Below are 19,816 nucleotides of genomic sequence, written 5' to 3'. Positions count from 1 at the left end.
AGGTTGCAGCCCTATTTTGTGGAATGGTTGTTTGTTTTAAACTGGAAGCACCTCGCCGTTGGGAAACATATGGTTTTCTAGATATTGGGCCGGATCCTGCCACGGCCCTCATCACAAATTAAGAAAAAAGGTAGTATTAAAATCTTGGACTTGTTGCTTTTGGACTTTTCGGTGATTATACCCACGGTATTTTATTAATCGAAACTTAACTGCTAAGTTTACAAGATAGTTGGTCTGGACTGTAATAAAATTTATATTCGGAATTACCATTTTCAATGAGGGAAATGTTTAATTGCCCTAAAAAGACAGAGTGATCTGTTATTAAGTGAATCACGACTTTGAACAAGGGGAGTTTTGTCAGCCGGCGCTAATAAAGTACTCCATTTCATTCACCATTTTAGAAGTGCTGTGAGCCAAATTGCTAGTGAATCCGGATTCGCAATTTGGTACATGATTATTTGTACATTAGAGCGATTAAGTACAAGGATAAATGAATATGGGACCTTGACTATTAAGTCTCTTCGTATTATCCTTTTTTGAAAAAAAAAAAAAAGAGTCTGTGTATTAACCTTCTCTGCTTCCAACATGATTTTTGATGCAGTATTAGCTGCATGGTGTACTAAAAAAAAAAAAAAAAAAAATCAAAACTTTATGTATTTGATCAACAATCAAATCTTTCATTGTGGAATAGCATTAATCTGCTCTGGCATTTGTATTTGTACATCACCATTATCACTAGGTGAAACTTCTGAGACCTCAACTATCCTGTCTTCTTTGTTTTGATGAACAATTTCTTGTTGTTGACAATGGGGCTGCTCTTCCACGATTTCATCAGCCCCTGTACCAGAAGCAAACTCTGCCAGGGTTGGCATTCTTCGATGAGAGGATACATCAGGTGTACTGTTTGTGCTTATGCTTCTTGTGGTTGAAGAATAATCGTTGTAGTGGTTAGGATCTCTTGTATCTGCTTGATTCTTTCTCTTCTTCTTCACATCTGCATGCCATTTCTTTAGGGCGTGAACAGTTTGTTCATGTAGCACTGTGCTTTTAAACCGTGAGCCCATCTGAAAGAATTTCATACTCTTAGGTTTAATGTACGAATATTAAAAAAAAAAGAGATTTGAATGATGAGTCTAGGAGTCGAAATCAAGATCCAGGTGAGGAATGGTTGACAAACCTGGGTTACAAGAGCATAAAGGGGAAGGGTAATGTAACTGCAGAGAACTTGAACCATCACCCTGGAAAAGAACCATAGTGGATGTGAGTTTTCGGCCCAAAGACTGTACACTCATTAATCTTGTATACATTATCAGTGCAAGAAAACTATGGACAATTATGTCTAAAATCTAGCACCACAATTACTTACGCTAATACAACTCTGATAACGATGATTTCAACTCGTTCATGATAGCAAGATTTTATGCCGAATTGTAACTGAACAAAATTTCAAAAAGAAAAGAAATCAACAACATAACTATGGGAATGATTTTATATGAAGAGAAAATGAAATAGGAATTCATAAATACCGTAACCCATATGAAGAATGCGAATTCAAATGCATTCTGCAATGAGAAAAAAAAAAATTTTTAGTTAGCTAAAGAAAATCAAAGAGAAAATCACCTAGTTTTCTTCTTCCCCTATTGATTAAGAATTGAATGTTTGCGAGCAAGGAGGAGGACTTACCATGAAAAGAGTGAAATGAAGAAGAGTCAAGACAAACTTCGGCTCATTCAACCAGAAAAGGCTATCATTGGGTTGCACCACCGGGGTTCCTCTTATTATACTGTTCTGATCTTGAAGCCGAAGAGCCAGTCTGGCCACGATCACTTCCAGCTTAGTTCCAATTACTAGAACAGTCTACAGAAAATTTTTTGTAAGGTAAAGAAAAATTATGGGCAAGTTTCACCATAAAAAAAAATTTTCTTTTTAATCAAACCAAGCGTTCAACATGTAAAAAGATAGAAACTTGAGATAACCCAAAATCTGAAGTACTACTTAAAAAAGAATTCGCATGTTACAGAAAATATTACTTGGAATTTTAGTACTTACAAACAGTGGGAGAAATGATACCCAGAGGAACACATTCCAACCTGATTCAATTGAAGCCATATCAGAGATTATGGAATTTAACTCGAGGCAATATTTCTTCAGAACTATGAACTAAAAGCTTGTGCATCTTGGGGAAGTACAACACTTGATTGCAAAAGGTTTTAGTTGAAATTGACAGTTCCATTTGTCGTCTGGACCAAGAATATGAACGACTTACCGTGCACATCAACAAGCAAGAAAATAACAACCACGAACCACATGAATGGGCTGCAAATTAAACAACAAAATAAACTCTTAGAATGAATTCTATTATAAAGACAACTACACAAAGGATTTTTTTTTTTTTTGCGGTTTAAAAAACAAAAAGGATAAATAGAAAAAAGAAAGAAAGAAAACACCAAACCCAACATCATATGCGTATCCAACCACTAGCCTTTGGGCTAACATTAAAACTTGGTGGGGTGGGAGGCAAGGTTTGCCACATTAAAAGTAACTTTGCTTAAAAAAAAATCTAAGCGGGTGCGTAGTGCATCCATTTAGTCCGATGGTGGTTTAATCCCCTTCGAATTAGCCCTAGACTTCCTTGGATCCGCCCCCTCCCCTAGTATAGGATAGATTAGATTATATAACAATTATCATCGCTAAAAAAAAAAAAAACCATCATATGCGTATCCATTGTGTCAATGCCCTTGCTAACGGCGTACTAAAATTATGTCCTTGCTACAGTAGCACAAAGGAAGATACACTTTTCGGCCTAGTAGCCTGATACCGTCTAATCATATATCAATGGCACATTTTATTGACGGTGCCTCATATGTGTTTAAAAATACTCAAATTGGCACATCTGGTAACATGTTTCAAAAGTTATGGCATTTGGCAACAATTACTTTGTACCAAATGTTCACGTTAGAGATAAAATGGAAATGCGTATGAAACATAAAGGATCAAAAGCTTAGACCCTTATGGACAATAGTATAACTATTTCAGAACTGCTTTATTTTCCGACTCCTTTTCGTTTTAGAGGCAAAGGATGTTAGTTAGTCAACGAATTAAGAACTCAGCAGCATTATTAATATTCTGGTGGTTACTTCTGGAAAATATTACTGTACCAGTCAATGTTAATTTGATTTCCTGTTAGATTGTTAGTCAATAAGTCAACTTTAAGGAGGTGGACAAGTTTAAGTTATACCACTCGTCCACAAGGCACACATAGGTTGCTAGTAACTGTAAAATTTTGACCGAAGAAGAGAAGATTTATAGTAGAGTAGTTGCAATCAATACCTTATTCCAACAACCACTTTGAAATCGTCTTCCAAAGATCGCTGTATATACTTGCGAAAATTGAAGGACTTGTTTGTGGACAAATGAGCCTGCAGCCAGATTATCAGAGATAAGGTACACTCGAGTGAATGAAGGATTTCATACCAAAAGAACAAGTCAACGAGAGATTGAAAATGACAATTTGTCCCATAGACCTTCTTTTTGGAGATGTCACTCCAAAGACATTTGTGGGACTATTCTTTTTTTTTTCTTCTTCTTCTTTAAACCCTTGAAATGTTCAACTTAATTCTTTAACTATTTGATTAAAACGTTAGAAGTTAAAAGGGCAAAAAGGGTCTTCATCTGATGTAGAAAACATACAGAAAAGAATCAGAAATGTTACACACCGAAATGAAGCCATGGCGGAGGGTGAGGTAGTCAACTTTGGCTACTGAATGGAAGAATTGCCTGAAAAAGCATTTCTGTAGGCAATCCAAAACAGTACTGTCACCCATCAGCAAATGTTTAGCAGTAGTAATTGTCAAAGATGAATTTAGATTGCTAATCATTTTCACCCACAATCCACAACAGAGTAGGTGTTTCTGTGCAAGCGCTCATGTGCCTTCGTCCAAAGGTTGTTTGCCTTGCAAACCTGAACCTTTCAGGATCTGTTGAATAATGGATTCACTGATTAGTTCACTAATTTCTCGAAGACACGTGGAAACATCGGATCCGCTAAGTTAGATATGATTAAGTCATTAAACAATTAACAATTTATTTCATCAATTATTTATCGTGTTACTTATGTCAGTTGAGTTTATAAACGTTAATGGGGAAGACTCGTGAAAAAACTAGAAAAATGTAGTACCATTAGCAGCCATGTATTCCACGGTTTCGGTCTCCTTCTCCCAACTTTTCCAACGCCTCATCTGCCAACAAATCATGGGATAATAAACACAAATGTAAATAAATGCAGGAAAAAATAGCAGTACATATGTGTGTGTGTGTGGATTTTTTGAAATATTTTTAATACCTCCAACAAATGTCTTCTTGATTCTGACTAGATAAGATCAACACCGTTTGTGGTAGGAGAATTAAAGAGCGACCAGAAAAGTCTTAGGAAAATAAGGTACCCGATCGATAGTTCAGTTTTAAGTTTAACATCTAGCAACTATTATGAATGAAATTGGTGACCAACCGTCGAAACCAAAGTAGAATTGCTAGCCGACAACAAAGGTTATTATCATCATCTCAGAATCCAATTACTGCTAAATAGTAAGATCGTTCGCTTCACAAAATAACCTACCTATGCACGGGAATAGTCTAATAATAAGCAAGTCAGTGTGTGTAAATAAGGTGAAAATAATGTGTAATCCAAATGCGCTCATTGTCTTCTCTTTCAATTTTTAGCTCTGAGTATCTGTTTCGCTCTATTTTGTGTTCAATCTAGGTTCGTTACAACAACAAATGGATCATGCTGGAATTATTCACCGGAAAGCCAACAAAGACTGCACCTATATGTATGAGGCTGTCCAAAACTTCCACTTTTCATGAGCTAATTTCAAATCTGACACTAAATAGCACTGCTTAATAAGTCAACAGATTCTAGAGGGAAGAAAAGCCCAACCCAAGGGACAAAAAAAAAACTGTTCAAAGTAAGCTTAATTATAGGTAACCTATTATAGTACTACTTTGAACGAAGGCTGCTTTATTTATGTGTGCGGCGGCTGCAGTAACTGACTTTTTATTTTCTGGGGTCCTTAATAAATTAAGTCTGCTTAGATTGTCCTTGTTAAACAGCACTCTGAATTAGGGTTGTGACAAAATTGAAGGTGCTGGAGCTTACCTTGGCTCTTCCCAAAGCCATTGTTAGAACACTGTACACAATCTGCATTACTGCTAGTACAAAAATGAATATGTTGAGCTGATTCATACCATCTGGCGATATAAAAGAAGTCATTCCCTGCAACAACAGCAAACCAGTTGTCAGTACAAAAAGTTGCAAAGTAAGTTAGAAATTTGTTAGCTTGGAACTTACAAAAGAAAAAAAAGGGTTGATCTGTTAGCTGTTTATAAGCTAGTTGCAGAAAAACGTTGGATAAATGAGCAAAGAATATACTACCTTAGAGCCACAGTGATCGGAAGAATTGGAGGTGGCAGAAGCAGCAGCAGCCAATATTCTTTCGTGATGAAATCCATCTTCAAATTCGACTGGCGGCAGAAAATTTTGGGATTTGCTCCAGACATTCTCGTATACTTTGGTCGTCTTGGTGGCGTAAACTTTGCGGCATGGAAGCATAGAGTATGCCACTCTATGTGGTACACAAATTTTGGATATGGGCCTTTGGGTCACTGTTAGTATTAGCGACATGAACCCCAGGAGCATCAAAACTGCACCAAAAAAAAGGCCATTTGCTCATTTAAAAGAGAAAATGAATTAAAGCCGTATGATTTTTAAGCAATTCTAGTGAACTTAAATTATACTTCCATTACTGAACTGTTAGCAGGAAGGAAGTCCGAACTCTAAACGCACCTGATTTTAGCTTCTCCACCGCTTCAAATAAAGCAGTTTTCCTATGTTTCTGGAGCCACTGCATCATTAATTACCACAAGAAAAACAAAAACTCTTCATTAATCCGACATCTGAAGTTATAAAATCATGATGAAGAGTTAATATATATACGCGAGCTTTTAGTTTTAGATACTAACATGACCAACGAGATGTATCAAATGTTCGATCAAAATTCCAAGAAAGATGAAAATGAAGCAAACGGTTGCAACAGCCCAAGTGGGAGTTTCTTGTAAAGAGTGTGGTGCGGCTCCTCCTCCTCCTCCCATGATGCTTGATAAGAGTTTTCTGAATTTGAAGTTGGATCAGCTGGACGAAGAAAATTGAGGATGGAAAACATCCGGTGCAGAATTTTGGAAGCTTTTTTTAGATGTTACTGACGTGCAAGAAGAATATTTAAAGAATTGATTAAAGAGAAGGAAAGGGAGGGAGAGAAGACTGAAGCCATGTTCAAACTTTTGAACCAAGTCTTGCAATGCAAATTAATGCCAGTCTTCGCAGAACTGCTACACTTAAATGACTTCACTAGTCAAGGTTTGATCTGTTGTTTGGCTTCGCATTGACTGACAAGGCTACGAGATATGCAAATTCATCCAAGTCCATGGAGGCGGTCTAGAATCTTGATACCAAGTAGGGCTGTTGCATGGGCCTACCTTTCCAAATAAGTTATCACCCACTCCCTGTACATGTGTGAGCATTTATTTTATATATATATATATATATATATATATATATATATCATTTTGTGGATAGAACTTCATTCGTGCCCCCAAAATAAAAAAAAATAGAAACAAACTTTCCAAATAGTTGAAATTTTTGCTTAAGATTTGACTCTTTTTTTTTAACTTTTAAACAGAAGATGGTGGAATTTAAGAAATGAAGAGGAATAGAGAGATTAGAATTAAGAACAGCATTATATATATATATATATATTTAAGTTGAGAAGGAAGAGATTTTTTATATCATATGATACGTTGGTCACCTGAGGTTTATTTTAGGACTAATACCTGCTATTTTTATTCTGCTAGTCAATCCAAGTTTGCAGGTCCTAAAAGATATTCTAAAGGTCCTTTTTTTTTTCCATAAAAGATCCTAAATAAGACTTCTATGCTCCTTTTCCAATATAAAATGTCCGCTTGTTGTTTGTATTGATTGTCTCAAATTCAATCAGTGAAGTCCGTTTTGTACCTATAACTTAAGTTTGTTTAATATATAGTCCCTTTTATTACCAAAAAAAAAAGAAGTCGCTGTTCCCAGCAGAATCTTATGAAGCTCTAGCACACTTGACTCGAGGGGAGGAGGTTCCCAGTTTGTTGGCACGGACGCAGTTGACTCAGAGCTGCAATATGTGACTACCGATTCGGCTTCTCCATGCATTATTAAACGTAGAAAATTTTTAAAAGCCTCTCGTAAAAACTCTTGTATGCGATCTATGATTTTGGAGAAATGTTTTGATCTATGATGATGATCAGAAGTGAATCCATCCAAATTTTATATTACCAAAAAAAAGGTGATACGCTATCCTTCCTTCCAATTAGGACTGACCCCAAAATTCAACATAAGAATGGGATAATTTCAGAGACCTCCCTTGAGGATGTCGTCCGTAATTACTACTAATAAAATTGAGGGGACAATTCCTAAACGGATAATTAGCAAAGATAATGCATATAACCACCATGTTGAATACCCAATTTTATCATCCAATAAGCCGCCATCAAGATGATACAAGTTTGTTCATAGTTCGTTATCAAGATTAATTTTTTCGACCTCTTTTAAACTGCATCAATCAGCTGCTGGAGCATCTACAGAGATGCCAGAAACAAGAATCTGAGAGCTCTGAATATTCAACGTTCAAAGAAAACACAAGCACGCATTCTTCTTTTTTTCTTTTCTTTTGGTGAACTGATCTTGCAGGTACTGCCAATAACAGCATGCAATTACATAAAATGATTCCATTAATTTATCGCGGGTGTTACAATATAGTGTCAAACAACGAAGATGCCAAAAGGTATACAGTCGACAAAAGCCATATAGACGTACCGCATCACTTGAGACATTTTCAGGAATTACACACAGCCACATAGTAAGAGGGGTGTTCTCTTCTTTCTTTTGGCCCTGTCTTGACAGAAACATTCAACGATACTGACGAAATACGACCAAGATGGACTGCCTCAGTTAATGAATCGAAATGAAAGAAAAGTAAACGAGGGACTTTCTATCTTGGCTGCTGGAATATTCAGAATTTCCTCCGGGAGCCTAGGACCACCACATTTATCATTAATCACTGATGGAGACTTAACTTCTTGACGAAACATAATCCACTACAGGGACAGGAAATCAACAGGGCTCCCTTTCCCTTTCATTTGAATACAAGAAGAGAGTGATAGCTGGACACTAGTATAAATTATGCACTCAACTTTGCCATTTCTGCAACTTGAAAATTGAAACGCACACAATCAACTTTGCGGCCTCTAAGAAATATTATTATCACCTACATTTAATTTGGATTAGTCTAAATTAGGATGCGTAATCATAAATGAAGAGGGTAGATAAGCCTATCATTTTTTAACCTCATTTTCAGAAATTGGTTTGGACAAAATTTGTGAGCCAATAGTATACGCCAGTTGCGTACATCCGAAAGTTTAACATGTTTCAGAAAATTATTCCTCCAAGGGATCACGCATACCCTGTTATATTAAACACTAATGGTTTTAAATAGCTATCAGTACGTAGTCGTTCATTTACTACATTTCTTCAACTGGTTAACGTGTTTTTCTCTCAGACGAACTCTTCTATCCCACACTCTATTTCACCTTTTATCCTTTTGTCATGCAAACTGATTTTCTTATCCAATAATTAGGTTCCAAAATCTGTTGGGTTCTGTTGTATTTTCATATTTGATATGAAGTCACTCACTATCCTAGGAATGTAGAATATATATATATATATATATATAATTAACAATGTTATGTACTAAGCGCTTGATGCTTTTTTTGGTTTTGAGAAAAATAATAGATATAATAGCAGTTCTTTTTTTTTTTTAATTGGGGTCGAAGAGTATTGTATTTTGCTCTCTCTCTAGCAATCTCACAAAGACACTCAGATATCACAAACGCAATTATGCAACGAGAATTTTTACTGGGTACAAATTATTACCATTCCAAAACAAGCACATCCAATTCTCATACACTTTGATAGAATTACTTGTCCGATGCAAAAGTTAAACTTTAACCAAAACTCCAAATGATAAACATGATATTTCATAAATTCTATGGACATAGGTTTTTAAACATACAAACAGGAGAAAGGAAGTTAATTCTGCATTTATATGGACATATCGACTTTTGTTCTATTTATAGTCCGAATTGCAAAACTTGTATCACCACAAAAGGGCATTTGGTCTAGTGGTATGATTCTCGCTTAGGGTGCGAGAGGTCCCGAGTTCAATTCTCGGAATGCCCCTTTTGTCTCACCTTATCTCTTCCAAGTTCAAACAATCCCCCGGATGCCACTCTGTTTTTCTATCTTTTTTGGCATGGATTTTGAGTGTTGCTGGAGCAATGAAAGGCGCTCCAGTAAGAGGAGAGAAAACTAATAAGGCCTTGCTTGGATTGCTGTTTTCCGTAGAAAAATTTTATCATTTTCCGTGAACACATTTCTTTATTACCTTTTTTCCTCACATACATCAAATCGCTACAGTAATTTTTTCATGAAAAATGACGAAAAATGCAATCCAAACGGGACCTAAATGCGCTTTAATGAATGAATCAAGAATGTCATCAAATTGTAGTACTTGCATAGCATATCATCATCCAATATCCACTATCCGATTCTGATTCTACAAACATCCACTTCCTACATGTAAATGTAATACAAGGTTCTTGAAGTACCCTTCTGGATACGGGCTAAGGCACCACTGAATGAAATCAAAACCAAAACTACTACACCTCATTAATACTACTGATTTCTTGCAAGATTTTTCAATATCTAAAATGTAAAAACTTCTCTTCACAACAAAATGCTAAGCATTTCATTAGACAAGTGAGACTCCCTCTCATTCATTCCCAGGCTCTCCAGCGACTGGTTCCATGATTTGCTTCTCTTGTTCATCATCACGAGTGTCTCCGGGGTGACCGCTGTCTTCAATTGCCTCTTCCTCCTTGTTATTGTGGCAGAAGTTGCTTTCCTCCTTCATTAATCCATAGCTAATAGACAAATCTTTCCACTCTTTTTCTCCAGATAAGTACTCGTGTCGCCCCAAATATTTCTTCAGCTCAACTTTAGTGTTTCGAAATGGCTAAGGACAAATAATTTAAAAACAGCCACTTCAGTACTCTTTCATTCCACTGCACACAATCTAGGAGATAATTGCAATTCAATTGTCAATTATCATTTTTCCCTCTTCTTGTTTAGTATTACTTTTGAGAATTTAGATAACAGACCAAAATCTTTGTAGCAGCAATTGATGAAAGGTCTAAAAGTACCTCTGCTAATTCCAAAAAAAAAAAAAAAAAAGAAGAAAGAAGAAAAAGACTGTAAAGGAAATAATACCTCTGCTTTGCATTCAGCAGCCAATCGGAAGAAAGCAGCAGAAACAAAATGCTTCCCAACGGACTCAGCTAATCTGATTTGACCGAGCCAATACGAGGATGTCTCAAGCTTGTCGAATCTGCATTTGCTGCATCTCTCAGCACTGTGGTAAGGCGTCCCCACAACATTAGGCTTAATCAAAAAGGGCGATCTTAGAGGAGTTTGAACTCCTGCTGAAACATCACCCTCCTGCAATATCTTATCCTTATTTTCCTCAACCTTTTCGCAAAAATTCACGGTCTTCTTCTTGCTCCTTGCAACAACATTATTATTATTCTCAGACGGTTTCTTTGGAGTTGCAGCGGTTTCTTCAACAGCAGTGGCATTGATTGGCATTTTTGTCGGTTTTTGAGGAACCACAGAAAAGGGCTTTTTCGTGGGCTTTTCGTTCGTCACTGGCTTTGTCGGTGCATTTTGGTTTCTTACTGTTCCGAAAACCCTTCTTTCCCTGAAAGAGACCGGTCGAATTTTAAAACGCCTGAGAGATTGAAACTTCATAAGTAAAAATTCTCGTGCTTAAGTTCTGTACCTGTTGACATGGGATTCCTTAACATTCACTTTTGGTGCTTCAGAAGCTTTTCCATCAGTTCTTGATTTCAGAACCCGGGTTTTTCCTGTAATTAACTCAGGTGATGGAAAAAACTAGGACTCATAAGGAAAAGCCATGCATCTAAAATATTAGAGTAAAAGGAAACAATGACGAACGAATGATACCTGGAAATGGGGTGCGAGGATGAAGATCCATGGCAGATAATCTACAGAGGGAAGTAAGTTAAGCCGAGTATGAATATGCGTTGTATTTGAACAACTTTTCCGCTTTCAAATTAAAGCAGAAAACTGGTATTTACTACTACTATTTAATGGTAGTAGCAGGGAAAAAGTCTCCGAAGTTTCGAATGAAGGAATGGGCGGGAACAGGTTTCCTGCAGGTTCGTTGCAGACGCTCCAAATAGGGACCCATCCTCAAGCACACTCCACTGGCCTTTTGACGAATTGAAGGAATTTGATTAGGCTGTGTAGATTAAAGAAGTACTCATTAATTTCTAAACAGGACTTTTAAAGAATTTAAAGTAATATGAGGTTGCATTTAATTGAATAAATAAGGCTAATCCTTCAGGCTGGGAGAAAGACGTACTACATCAGTTGAATTGAGTGTTTTTCATTATTTTCTCAATAAGCCCCACAAAAAATATTTTATCATCAATCATCCATATGCAATTGGTAAATAAATAATTCTTGCTTGGTTAGGGATGTTTTGTTATGTTAGTTAGTGTTACTTGACAATTGCTCCCACAAAAAAAAAAAGGGGCAAAGTCTTGATCTCTTTGACGTTTCTTCTTGGCTGCGTGGTGCTTTAAGGTTTCCATTTGAATTTGATCTCCACTTCAAGTTTGTTATGTTAGCCTCTAAATAGTTATTGGGTTTTCCTAACGAAGTCCATTAGTTACTTATTAACATACCTAAATTTCACATAACCTATTTCTTTCATGTATATATACGTATTAACAATTATTATCATTCATTGCATTTGTACACTTTTCCTAAATAATCTTACTTTTCCCATTTAGTGTTAGTTGAGATTAATTTGCATTGTTAGCTTGATGTGTTACACGGCTAAAATGTCATGTGGACCAATGTTGGAGCTAAATTAGTGTTAGGTTTTCTAGTTGTAGCCGATTTAGGTTTTTTAATTTGATTAGAAGTTGGGTTATGTATAAGGCTATAGAATGCCTTAGTTATATGTTTGAAAGGATGTCAAGATGAATTAAGAAATTTCAACAAACAACACTTTGTGTTGCGTGAGTCTCTAAAGTTGAATACTTAAAAGAATTCTTGAATTTCAATTGACTTATCAATTTAGAAATACACTAGATTGTGACGTCATTCTACCATTCTAACATGGTTTTGATAATTTAGAATTTGCTAATTCAAACTTTGATACCATATTTTAGATCTGTGGGCTTGTCTTTTACGATTTCGTCATAAGGTTGACAGGGTTCGTATGAGGATTCGGCTTTTACTAAGTGTCAAAGTTGAGGCCTCAAAAATTAGAGATTTTATAATAGAGTCCCACTAAAATACAAGTTTATTACTACTGGATGCTAGTCTTCGTGCTTACAATATGTGGAGTTAATCTTATTGATCCCATAAATTGTGAACTATTTGCAATCATATCAAAAATAAATAAATAAATAAAAATTAAGAAGCGGAACCACGACCCAACAAAGAATAGATAATTAGATATCCGGGCTAAACTTGTTGGCCCAGAGCCCATCAGCCACAAATGCAAATATGACAGCGGGGCTTAGCCAGTGGTGTACGTCCCATGGCCCAATTGCTTGCGTCGATAGTCAAAGCCGATTAGCCGAATCCATTTTTCAACTTCTGAATACTACACACTAGTTTGACATTTCAACCTTTGAGCCATAGGCTCTCGTTTCAACTGGACAAGGGCCTGCAACCGTCCCCAACGGTTTTGGCTATTTTCAATAGCGCGTAACTTTGGTTGCACACAGCGTAACTTTATTTGCACAATTTATAACTTTAGTACAAAATTTTGTGAGTTCTACACACGGTGTGAAAATCGATGCACAACTTGTGATCTGGATCGCACAATTTGTTGATGCCAAATCATGGCTATGACCGCCCCTGCCCCGTTTCCATTTCAACTTTCAACCCAAAAATTCTAATAATTTAAAATATGACATTCGAATTATATTATTCATATAGATGAACTTATAGGACTGCTTTTCTCAAAAAAAAAAAAGGTATGAAATGCATGTTTTCTTCCATGAATTTTGCTTTATAGTTTGACAGAGCACACTCCTTCTAATAATTAACATACACTTTCATGTTCATGTCTCCGCAATTCGTAGACCTATTTTCATTAAGGACTAATAATTTACAATAACATATTGTAGGCAAATTATTTGCAAAATAATACTCAATTAATTGTAGGCAAGTTATTTGCAAAATTCTGCCGACGAGTAGCGGTTAAGGTTGAGGTAGCAAAATAATTTGTTACTAATACAAGTACTATGACGACATTGCCCTAAAAGTAAAATACAGGCTGATATGGAAATAAGGAAAAAAAAAACAAGTAGTTTAATACCAATTATTTCCTTAAAGAGAAACCCTCAAAGTTTGAAAGAAACAAGGAAAAAAAAGAAAAGAAAATGGTAATAAAATGTTAAATGCCGAGCTACCGAATAATCCAAAAAGGCAGAAAAAGACTTGCAGGGATTTGACAGAGTAATGTATTCCTAATTGTCGTCGTCAAGGTTTAGATTTTGGCAATGAATTACTAGTTTCTAAATCTGGAGAGTTGGATTAGTCTTGAAATTTGAAAGATTATAACCGGAATCGTTTATATAGACAATATATGGAACCACAAGTTCTGATGTTCAACGATGCAAAGGAGACCTTGCGACCTTGCAAACTAGCAAGAAATGACCCACCTAAGACCCAAATGCCATTTTATAAAATAAGACAATTTTAAATTTAGATTGTTAAAAAAACTTGCAAACTGAAACTATTATTGCTCTTGGATCAGAAGATGTTATATTAAAATGTGCATTTGGATCGCATGGTCACAGGCCAAACAATACACCTATCTATGAATTTCATTAGATATTTGACAGATAAGTAGTAATCTAGCAGTGATGTAGCCTAGCTTTACTATGGAATAAGTATTGTAATACTTTTTGTGACGTGATATATATGAGATAAAAATGTGTTTAAAAAAAATAAAAAATTGATTAAGAAACGTATTTATAATACAAGTAAAGTAATATTTAGAAAAAAATTAAACAACAGCTGATGAATATATTCTAATATATTCTACCTACTTTGCTACGTATTTATAATATATCCTGCCTACTTTGCTACGTCTCTGATGAATTCAACAGCTGGACTTCAAAGCTCTGACTCACAGCCTCTTTTTTCAGACAAACAACACAGGAGAATTAAACCCTCTATTCCTACTTCTCGACATTGGTGGACCGTTGCTTTGATGGAACCTAGTTCACAAACATATTTAACCCCTTTTTTTCCATCCTTTTTTCTACATTTTTTTTTTAATTAACTTGAGAACTTGGCTGTTCCCCCTTGGTGTTGGTAAGAGATTAAAGCTAGCTAGAAATGACTTGTGATCATTTACACAATTCCAAGGTCCAACTGAATGAGGGGCTTTTGACAAGTCTGCTTCTTATTTTGTAGCCTAATGTCCCCCACCTAGAATTTTTAGGTAGTGTCCTGCGGACCATCTATTTAGTCCAAGTCCGAATTGCTCAGAAGTCAGAAGAATCGATTGTTATTGGTTGGTAAGGTTCACCAATGGTCTCAAATTCGTAGACATCAACAAGGATTGGTTCAGTGTCTTCTGTTTTTGTCCTCAAAGCGTATATGAACAAGAACAAGCCTACGCTCCCCCAACAATTTACCACAAGCTGACTTGTATTCATTAGTAGTACCCGTAATCAATGTTTATGGTGCCCTTAAGTTTGTGACTTTAATTCATTCTTCTTTACCGTGTTTATGCTTATCAATGTGATCCAAAGTCTTCTTTGAATGTAACAGAATTAACTCGCATTTAGAGCATCATGATTTCTTATTCAACAAATTTGATGCAGCTACTGCTACATATAAATACTGAGAGAAACTCTTTTATAGAACTGGTTTATGTCAGTCGCTTCATGAAAGATTTATAAATAACTCGCAGTGGTGGAATTAAGATAAACATGTTACAATTCGGCAGCATTACTAATTTTTTTTCTCCTTAAACAGCAATGATTCATTAATAAACTAAACCAGATTACATCTCTGTGGGCAACTGCCCTTACAATCTGCTTGAACCAACTCAAGCAGCCAGGCTAGGAAGTCACACTTCCATTCAGCAGTTTCTTTCAAATTTATAGCAAATTTTGCTACGCAATGACTAACAGAATTGTTAATCCTTCTAGTGAAGGAGAAACAACATTCATCAAAACTGGACTTTAGTTTTTTTAATGTCTGAAATCACTATTGCAATTGTTACATCCTCTTTCTCTCTATTTATCCCATCAATTACGTGCTTGCAATCTGTTTCAAATTCCATTGTTCTTCAACCCTGATGTTTTGCCACTAGCATGGCAGTTCTTAAAGCCATTGCTTCCTCCAACTTTGGGTTTGAGCAGCTTGTGTTTGGCACTGCCCAAACTCCCTTAATCTTCCCTTGCCAGTTCCTCGCAATCATTCCCCATCCTGCACTATCTGCTTTTTGGTTTGAGGCTGTATCTGAATTCATCTTAACCCACTGGTTTCTTCCAACCACTCAACTCCTCTTTTCCACTCCTATATCTGTTTGATTCCCCATCTGCTTCCTGAGTTTCTTGATACTCCTTCCACTCTAATATAGCTTAATTGACTGCTACCATCGGATCCCTTGCTTTAGCATCAAAATGCCTCTCATTTCCTGATTTTTAGATTCGCCACAGTGCGTTCATTGTCAAGCAATACGTTCCTGTCCATTCTCCTTAGTCACAGCATCTTTCAGCTCTTCTCACCAATGCTAAAATTTGTTCCTGTAAATCTCTAATCCCTTCCAACTTAATGGAGCTACTTTCCAGATTGATTTGGCATTGTTACAAAAGAACAACAAGTGTTCAATGGTCTCTGTATATTCATCAAAGCACTTGCATATATGATCTCATTTTGAACATCTTTCCCTTATGACTGCATTCACTGGTAAAATGCCTTGCAAATATTTCCAGATGAAATGCTTCAATTTATGCTTTACGTTCAGAAAGTTCCAGCTTTGTGATAAGCACTTCCTTCTGCAGCTAGATTCTGCACATGTTCTCACATAATCTTCCTTCTTTTTGCCATTTTTTGCTGGTCTGTATCCTAATTTGACTATATATTCTCTACTGCTCGACTTGCCCCAGTATATTCTATCATTCATATGATGCACACTTAATGGTATTCTCAATATTTCCCTCCCTTCCTTCTCCTCAAAAACTGGTGCAATTAACTCTTTATCCCACTTCCCTTCTTTTATAAGTTCACATACTCTTTGAACGTTATACTCCTTACTTCTTTTAGATTTCACTTTCCCATTGTGAGAACCTCAAAGTATATATATATAAACCTCAGTGCATACTTCATTTGCAATTCTAATTCCTTAATAAATTCTAACATTACTTTTACTTGTTTTTAAATAAAGTGCGTAAAAATAATTTTTATGTGAAAAATAATATAATTGTACTAAATTATTATCTTACTTGACCTATTATAACTAAATCGATATTTCTTGAGTTAGATTAATTTTATTGCTCTAAAAATAAATGCTTTAAATTTTGATAGCTAACTTTTCCCTAATAAGGTCAAGAGTAAATAGGAACCTTAGTGTTAAGGTGAAATCGTTAAATGTTAGATAAACATAACACAAGTATACTAAGTATAAACTTCGGATGTAAAAATTTCGATAATTGAACCCTTGCGAGATTGGTATATTGGTAGGCGTTTAAATCTCATTTGGAATAATTCCTGGAATTAAGTTAGAATTGAGGACTCGAGTAGAAATTAGGAGAAAATGTGAAAAGACCAAAATACCCTCCACTACTTCGAAAATATCCATGCAACCACCAAACACTTTCTCGGACAAACTCTATATAACATAGCCATTTCCTTCGGCCGGATGCAATCTTCACCATTTCCACACTCAACCTTCTCCCTACCGCGCACCATTTCACTCTCCACCCTCTCACCTCGCACCATCACTCCACCTCACCTCGTGATCATCGAAGGAAAGGAGAGAGAGAGAGCCGTAGCCTTAGTATCATCGACGAGAGAGCGAGCTGCAACCCGCGAGCTGCAACATTCCAGTTCTGACCAAGGGAGTGAGCTGCACCATTACCCTCATCCCAACCACGAGCTGACCATTTTCTTCTGTTTCTTCAACCCCCACCAGCGGCAACCAGTTCACCAGTTCCAACCACCAACTCCACCGCCTGCAACAGCCGAAACTGCTGCAACCAGAACCAGCACTTCAGGCCTTGCGCGTGAGCCGAGAGGAAAGAAAGAAAATTCAGCGTACTGTCGAGGGAGCTGGGAGTCTAGCTGAGGTAATTTCTGAGCTAGACTAAGTTAATTAGAGGTAGATGATAGTGTTTAAGAGCTTGCATGTGGGATTTGTGCGTTTGGATGAGAGATTTAGGAACAGAAAATTCTGATGCGCGAGGGAATGGGTTTTGCCGAGAGCTGAAATGATAATGTAGCATTAACCTTGTTTATTTCTTGACAATCTGAGCTTGCATTGGTGATTAACCAACTAACCACTAGATGCTTAAACTGGTTACAGACTTGCATGTTGGATTTGTGCATTCGGACGAGTAGTTTAGGAAAAATAAAATCTGATGTGCGCAAGAATAGGTTTGCCGAGAACTGATTAGGAATAATGCAGCTTTATTTGGCTTAATCGTGATGTTCTGAGATTATAGCTGTGATTGGCTAGTTAATAACAAGATAATTAAGTCCTGCATGAGGCTAATTAGCTCGGCTAAACAAGCAAAATAAAATGAAACAGAAAAGTTATGCATGCAACTTCATCCGAGACCAGCTGGATGAATTTCTGGATTTTTGGAATGATTGTAGTCGTTAACCGAATCTGATTTTGAACTAGATATATTAATTAACAAGCTAAATGTTTGCATGTCAAATTGGAGTATTTAAAACGCTGTTTTAGCCAAGGAAAAATTGGACTTAAGACTAAGGAGCTGCTGGAATTTTTTTTTTGTAATCCGAGAAACTTGAGTTGGAAATTTTAGATGATTAGAGTGTTGTTTGCATCTGATTTTTTTTTCTGGAAATGTTAATAAGCTAGCTTAGTGTTTGCATGTCGAATTTGAACACTTAACACACTGTTTTGGCCGAGGAAAAGTTGGAGTTAAGAACACCTAAGTGCTGGAACATTTTTGATAGCCGAGAGGTGAGCAAGAGTTTTTCAGTTTATTCCTGGAATTGCAGGATGTTTTTGGAGTATTTTCCTTGGAGCATAATACTCAAAAATGCAAGAGAAATGTGTGTTCAAACTTCGGAATCTGCTTAGCTACGAAGCCTTGGTCAGTTGTTTAATTTTTGAATAGAAATGAATCTATTGAAACCTAGGGCTAATGATTGACGAAACCCTAGTGAGATTGCTGTTTGAATTATGAGTTGGCTATATTGACAAATCTGAAATAATATGTGCTTGTGAATCGGAATCGTAAGAAATCCGTTTTGATCCTGTGAACTTGAGAAAGTTTTAAGCAAGCTATTTAAATATATCTTCACCCTAGTATTGAACGATAAAACTTAGTATTGTACGTTAACGTTCAAAATTCTTGTGGAGGGATTTTCTAAACTTTGCCGACTTGATATTTCTTTCTTTAACTCGAACTAGCCCTATTATTTTTAGAAAATAATTTCACTAGTTTCTAAAACCCTAAGTCTTGCTTTATTTCCTTTTCTTTTCTTAAAAAAAAAAAAAACTTGTTTCCGCCTAGTTGTCTAGAGGAAAACTTGCTCGGCAAGAAACTTATTCAAGTAAAGTAGTTTTAATTGCATGTTGAGAAAGAAAAGTATTTTTTTAGGAAACTATACAAAATATTTTATTACTTTTACCAGTTTTAATATTAAGTGGATTGTCGATTTATTTAGAGAAAATAAACTAGTAATATACTAGATAATCTTTTATATGTATAAGCCTAGGACTTGAATAGAAAACTTATAGTTTAACACTTGGTTTTTTAGGATTTAGCGAGGACGCAGATTTCGATTTCCAACTTGAGATCTGAACTTCACTCTTGATGAGTGTCCCTGCTTGTTTTATGACTATTTGATTAAAGTACTTTCTTGACTTGATATATGATAATTGCAAAGTGGTTTTTGATCCATCGAAGTGAGCAGTGTGTATCTTATCACACTAGCCTTTCGAGTGGTGACTTGTGTGAAATATTTTCGTGAATATCTCAAGTGTTGTGACGTCGTTGGGTGAATCCCTCGACTAGTCTGAAAGTGTTGTGACGTCGTTGGGTGAATCTCTCGACTAGTTTATCCAAAGGGTATACTCGAGTATTACCGCTTTCTTATTTGGTGTGCGGGCCCGGGACAGGGGTATGATTGGTGTCGGAGTTAAGAAAAAACAAAAGATCTACATGGACCGTAAGTAGTGAGAGTTGACGGAGTGTCGACTACGGTAAATTTTGATCAAGCGTGGAGAGTGGCTCCTGAGAGCCCCTGTATCCTACCTTGTGCTGTTATACGCTTTCCTATTTATTTACTTCAGTTGAAATCAATACGTGTTATTTGTTTTATTTGATTGCATGTTTT

The 19,816-nt window shown here is 36.2% G+C and overlaps 2 protein-coding genes and 1 non-coding gene across 3 annotated transcripts; 1 reads left to right on the top strand and 2 right to left on the bottom strand.

Moving 5' to 3' along the window:
• Nucleotides 1–631: 631 nt before the first annotated feature.
• LOC113708240 (MLO-like protein 3) lies at nt 632–6,329 on the bottom strand. The gene is made up of 15 exons (XM_027230704.2): nt 6,019–6,329; nt 5,843–5,900; nt 5,432–5,700; nt 5,156–5,272; nt 4,178–4,238; nt 3,889–3,977; nt 3,717–3,791; nt 3,331–3,419; nt 2,267–2,316; nt 2,050–2,090; nt 1,684–1,857; nt 1,527–1,562; nt 1,367–1,434; nt 1,178–1,238; nt 632–1,064 (listed from the first exon to the last, which is right to left on the bottom strand). The coding sequence occupies exons 1-15, from the start codon at nt 6,145–6,147 to the stop codon at nt 678–680; spliced, it is 1,704 nt and encodes a 567-aa protein (XP_027086505.2). The 5' UTR covers nt 6,148–6,329; the 3' UTR covers nt 632–677.
• A 2,939-nt stretch (nt 6,330–9,268) lies between these two features.
• Nucleotides 9,269–9,340, top strand: TRNAP-AGG (transfer RNA proline (anticodon AGG)). The gene has a single exon. It is a non-coding gene; the product is annotated as a tRNA-Pro (tRNA).
• A 312-nt stretch (nt 9,341–9,652) lies between these two features.
• On the bottom strand, nt 9,653–11,284 carry LOC113708224 (uncharacterized). Its single transcript, XM_027230688.2, has 4 exons — nt 11,183–11,284; nt 10,998–11,082; nt 10,430–10,916; nt 9,653–10,175 (listed from the first exon to the last, which is right to left on the bottom strand). The coding sequence occupies exons 1-4, from the start codon at nt 11,211–11,213 to the stop codon at nt 9,933–9,935; spliced, it is 846 nt and encodes a 281-aa protein (XP_027086489.1). The 5' UTR covers nt 11,214–11,284; the 3' UTR covers nt 9,653–9,932.
• Nucleotides 11,285–19,816: the final 8,532 nt, after the last annotated feature.

Source organism: Coffea arabica, chromosome 1e, assembly GCF_036785885.1.
Source record: "Coffea arabica cultivar ET-39 chromosome 1e, Coffea Arabica ET-39 HiFi, whole genome shotgun sequence".
Classification (NCBI taxonomy): Eukaryota; Viridiplantae; Streptophyta; class Magnoliopsida; order Gentianales; family Rubiaceae; genus Coffea; species Coffea arabica.
This window is presented reverse-complemented; position numbering and strand designations above follow the sequence as displayed.